Genomic DNA, 4,696 nt, shown 5'->3' on the forward strand with positions numbered 1-4,696 from the left:
CGTGAGAATAAAGTGACGTGACTCTACCCATGATTCTCAATGAAGGAATATCTCGGATAAACATTCACATCAGGTACTTGGGTGGCCACACAGCAGTCCACAAACACACACAGTGGGACGTGGTTGTACACCTTCACAGAAGCCTCAATATTAACAATATCACCCAGGAAGTACAAGTTTGATGGCCTCTGATAGGACCAGTTATCTGCAAGAGGAAAGAACGGTTTAGGCACAGCCTCATTCACACGGCTTAAGATCTAAAGAAACTGCACAAACCCATCATGAGCTTCAGGGAGAACAGCAAGACTTCCTCGCCAACCTCCGTTGAGGCATAAGGGACCCAAGTTGGCCTCAAAGCATTACTGCTCACATTATAGAACCTGCAGTTCAAGGGAAGTACCAAATAAACTCTTCCAGTTGCAACACCACAATAAACAGTGATGAGTCACATCCTGTCACTTACCTTTGATAGTGGCATTGAACACCAACAACAGCACCATCGGCACGAGTAATCGGAGTGCCAGCGAGCACCTCAGGAGTGTAGGTAAGAGCAAAGTTGTAGACAAGCGCATCCTCAGTCATTGCTGAAAAACCACATCCGGTCACTTACCTTTGATAGTGGCATTGAACGCCAACAACTGCACGATCGGCACGGGTAATCGGAGTTCCAGCGAACCCCTCAGGAGTGTAGGTAAGAGCAAAGGTGTAGACAAGCTCATCCTCAGTCATCTGTAAGAGATTGAAGTAGTTACCATGAGAGTTCTCCTCGACTACTCTTAAAAGGTTCAAAAATAAATGCGTTTTAGCAGCCATGCCATATTTTTATTATATATATATATATATATAGCAGCCATGCCATAGGACCACTTCTGGTTCCCCAAAGCAACACTGTGTACAAATAATCCAGTAAGATTTAACAGTTGTTACCATCAGCACACTATTGCAGTCCTGTAGTTCATATTCAAACCTTTACCTCCACATTGAACAGCCACACTACTGGGAGTCACAGGTTGCCTCAACTGGAAATCCACCGCCAACTCACTTTGCACTTCTGGAACGATGGGAAAGCTCCAATTCAAAGGCTCCACTGGACCCTGCAACAGCTGCTTCTCCTGAAAACCAAGAGGCTCTTGTGCAAATCTTCTGGAGTCCAGACTCTGAAACTGAGAAGCCTTTTGCAAAGGATTCAAGACCCCTTGAGAAGAAAGAGCAGGACTTCTGGAAGCTGGATCTGATTGCAGCTTCATGCTGCTTGGACTTTGACTGTCTCAAACTTCCCCATGCACTCCTCAAGTCAAATACCACAATCACAACCAACACTAACACACCTTGCAAAAGACCCATCCTGACAAACATTGACACAATATCCACCAGTGCTAGGCTTTGCCATTAAGTACAGCTTTTAATTTAGGTGACTCCTCCCCTTTCAGCTTAATTGATTACCTTTGATTCTCCTCTGGGCTTGTAGAGTTTATGCATTAGCAAATGAGAATGTTCTAGTGTCACTAGCCAATAGAAAGTTTGATATGGATCTGAGGTTTTCATCTACACTCATTAACAATTTTACAATTAAACTTTGACAGTTTGTCTATGATAGACAGTTATTGTCATTTTAAAAGCACATAAGCTCACACAAATAAAAGATATTCATAAATAACCTATTTTTAAGAGTTGTCTCGAACTGCGCACTCGAGCTCAACATATACGTTTAGACAAAAACCTTCCCCTCCATCTCCCTCTCAAACTGTCACCGGAGGCCAGAAACAAGTGTTCCAACAGATGACGTAGGCACAGTGTAATATCCAGTGAGAGGCAATGAACACAGACGAGCAGAGGAGAGCGCAAAACAAAACACCGGTCACGATTTAGAAGTACAAAAGGATTTGTAAAGAAAAATGTCAGACGGTTTCGATATAAAGAGACTGGTTTTCCTTTGCTAAACAAAGAAAACTTTGCTTCTCTAAACAACTTGTTTTTGAGACTAACATTCTCACCGAAGCATATGCTACTGTACATATACATAGGAGCTAGCGATTACATTTTATAAAGTTATAAACATGGATCTCAACTACACATGGATTCGCTTCAGGAGCCCTTTATTAACCCCCCTGGAACTGTAGACACTTTATGGATGGACAGTTTATTGGACTTCAATTGAATATCACACACACACACACTCACTGCCATTATAACGCTGAGAACAGCCAAGACTTCAAAATATAAAACCGATTGTATTCATATGAAAGAAAATATACACCTAGGATGTCTTAACAGGGAGTACATTATGGGATAATTTATTTTTGGATTTACCACCCCTTTACTACCAGACAATATTATGTCTCAATGTGTAGATCAATGCTTTTTTTTTTTTTTTTTAAAGCTTATTTTTGCCGTTTTATGCCTTTTATTTAGATAGGACAGTAGGTTGACAGGAAGCGAAGTGGGTGAGAGAGAGAGGGGGGAAAGCAATAAGTTAATCACATAAGATGCATACAAAATATCTGCAGTGCTTCAGGGAAGTGGGTGTTTTAGTAGAAACTTTGCGGCAGAGACTCCGATTGGCAGAACATTTATAGCATCATGGGCAATGGATTCCACTTAATTCTTTAAACTGAGCTTAAACCAAGTTCACAGTAGGTCTCTTTAAAGGTCAAGTTCATATTTGCCTACTGAGAAAAGGGAGCTTTTCCTTCTACAAAGAATAGGTACAGTAGGACTACCAGTTTCCCCACACTTGCAGCACATTCAAATCCAAATTGGTTAAAACTAAAGACAACAAAGAATAGGTTTTTCCATTTATTGAAAACCAGCAATAGGTTCCCCCCCAATTTACTGAAAACCAGCTGAAGTCTTGTGTCGCTCTTTAACCATTACAGGACCAAGTGAGGCATTGCCTTCCCACTGAATGCCTAGAAAAAGCAAATACCCAAGTTAAGTAGAGCACTTGAAGTGTCAAAAGCAATCTTAGAGCAGCTACCTACCCCCAAAAAGAGCAGCATTTCCACCATCAGGACCACATTTTGAGTCACAGCAACCACAAGCCTGGTGGTTCCCATCAGCAGCAAGCCACCTGCAACAAGAAATATCAGACACTGCACCTTCAACGTGTTCTTAAGTAGCATGCACATACCCATTGGAAAAGGAACAGGACTTGCGGAGAGCATCACTGGGTGCAGAAGCAAGAGTGGCCTTCACAATACACGTTATGTAGATCTGCAAGAGACACAGGTAAGAGGTCACAAAACCAAAGCAGATGGGAAGAGAAGTCAAATTCACTCAACAGTACGTACAGAAGGACTGTATGCTCCCTGGAACATGAAGGCCTCCAGCTGGAACCGGATCTGGTCTTCCTGGGTTCGAGGCATGAAGTGGGAGCTGGAAGCCGTAGCCTTGGCATCCACAAAGCACCTGATAAGCAACAAAGAACTCGGTCATCTCTGTAGCAACAAGTCACTAGACCTTACCCTAATTCTCAGGGACAAAGTTGTGAAAGAGCAGCTGCATGCGCCAAGTGCCATAACCCGTGCTGCCTCCCAATGTGGCTACTTAAAATATGCCCTTAAAAGTACGTACTCTTTTGCTGAAAAGGGGTGTGTGGTAGAGTAGGCAAGCTCACATCATACAATTGAATCGTTAACGGACCGCTCCGTTGCATACTTGCGCGCACCCTTTCACTAAACTGGCCTGTTAATCTCGTTTCAGTTAACATCCTCCACATTGCATTTCCTACCGTATTGAGAGAAGTAGCACGTTGATCTGCCAGCCATGGGTCTAAGCAGAGAACTCTACCAAATTTTTGTATGATGAATTTAAAAGTTATTAGCCAAACGGATGTTTATGAAAGGTTAGATAAACTTTGTCAGACAAAGTCTGAAATTTCCTGCGTAACAGGGTTTCTCGCACACCAAAGCTTCACAATAGACAGACCATACAATTAAACTTCTGGGTTTCTTTTTTATAAAAACACGTGTACCCTATTCAGTTCTAGGACAGCCTGGTGTAGAAAAGTATCTTAAAATCACTCAATTCAATCTTAGGACCTTGTATTGACAATTTGATGTAGAAGCACAAATTAATTATACAACACATGACTAGGGTTAGAAACCATTCTTGGCCAGCATTAAGGGGTTCTTACAGTAAGATAAATAACCCTTCAAGATGTCCTACCATCTTTGAACCGGTTTTAATTTGGTTGACATTGTGGCACAAGAAATGCAACACTAAATACTTGTTGCCAGGTTAAATGTGGATTAGTAACTAAACCCTTAATCTAAAATCCTCTACTTAACCATTAGCCTCACATCCACCATGTTTGTAGTTTCTTTATTCAGGTTTGTGGATCTGAACCAAATCTTTCACCAAAGAGCAACGGTTTGTAGGCAATATTTGCCATTAGAATGTACACGGACCCACACTTAAAATCTGAAATGGACCATCCGGGGACTTTTGGCATACTCTAACATACAGTGCTTTGGAACACTTATTTTACTCGCGTACTATTTAGGATGGACATGATGAACATTGGGATGGTAATTCTCAGTGTTGAGAAACAGCACCTACCAAGAGGAACTAAAAAAAACACCTTGTCACTTGATAGTTGACTCACCCTAATTCTCAGTGACCAAGTGGTCATATTTTACAAGCGTACTCGTAAAAAATTCCACGACTTTTACTCCTACTGCTGTCATTGGCCATT

The 4,696-nt window shown here is 41.7% G+C and overlaps 1 protein-coding gene and 1 pseudogene across 2 annotated transcripts; both read right to left on the reverse strand.

Annotated features, from left to right (window-relative positions):
- The window catches only part of LOC107740819 (zona pellucida sperm-binding protein 3-like), a 2,848-nt pseudogene extending 1,881 nt beyond the window's left edge, over positions 1 to 967 (reverse strand).
- A 1,816-nt stretch (positions 968 to 2,783) lies between these two features.
- On the reverse strand, positions 2,784 to 3,424 carry LOC107740830 (zona pellucida sperm-binding protein 3-like). 2 transcript variants are annotated; one of them, XM_016553362.1, is made up of 4 exons: positions 3,294 to 3,424; positions 3,131 to 3,213; positions 2,982 to 3,070; positions 2,784 to 2,909 (listed from the first exon to the last, which is right to left on the reverse strand). In XM_016553362.1, the coding sequence occupies exons 1-4, from the start codon at positions 3,363 to 3,365 to the stop codon at positions 2,830 to 2,832; spliced, it is 324 nt and encodes a 107-aa protein (XP_016408848.1). In that variant the 5' UTR covers positions 3,366 to 3,424; the 3' UTR covers positions 2,784 to 2,829. The 2 variants fall into 2 exon arrangements, with proteins under 2 accessions (XP_016408848.1, XP_016408840.1); XM_016553354.1 differs by having other exon boundaries at positions 3,291 to 3,419.
- Between the last annotated feature and the right edge of the window lie 1,272 nt (positions 3,425 to 4,696).

The sequence above is a fragment of the Sinocyclocheilus rhinocerous genome, unplaced genomic scaffold, assembly GCF_001515625.1.
Source record: "Sinocyclocheilus rhinocerous isolate Xijiao unplaced genomic scaffold, SAMN03320098_v1.1 scaffold462, whole genome shotgun sequence".
Lineage (NCBI taxonomy): Eukaryota > Metazoa > Chordata > Actinopteri > Cypriniformes > Cyprinidae > Sinocyclocheilus > Sinocyclocheilus rhinocerous.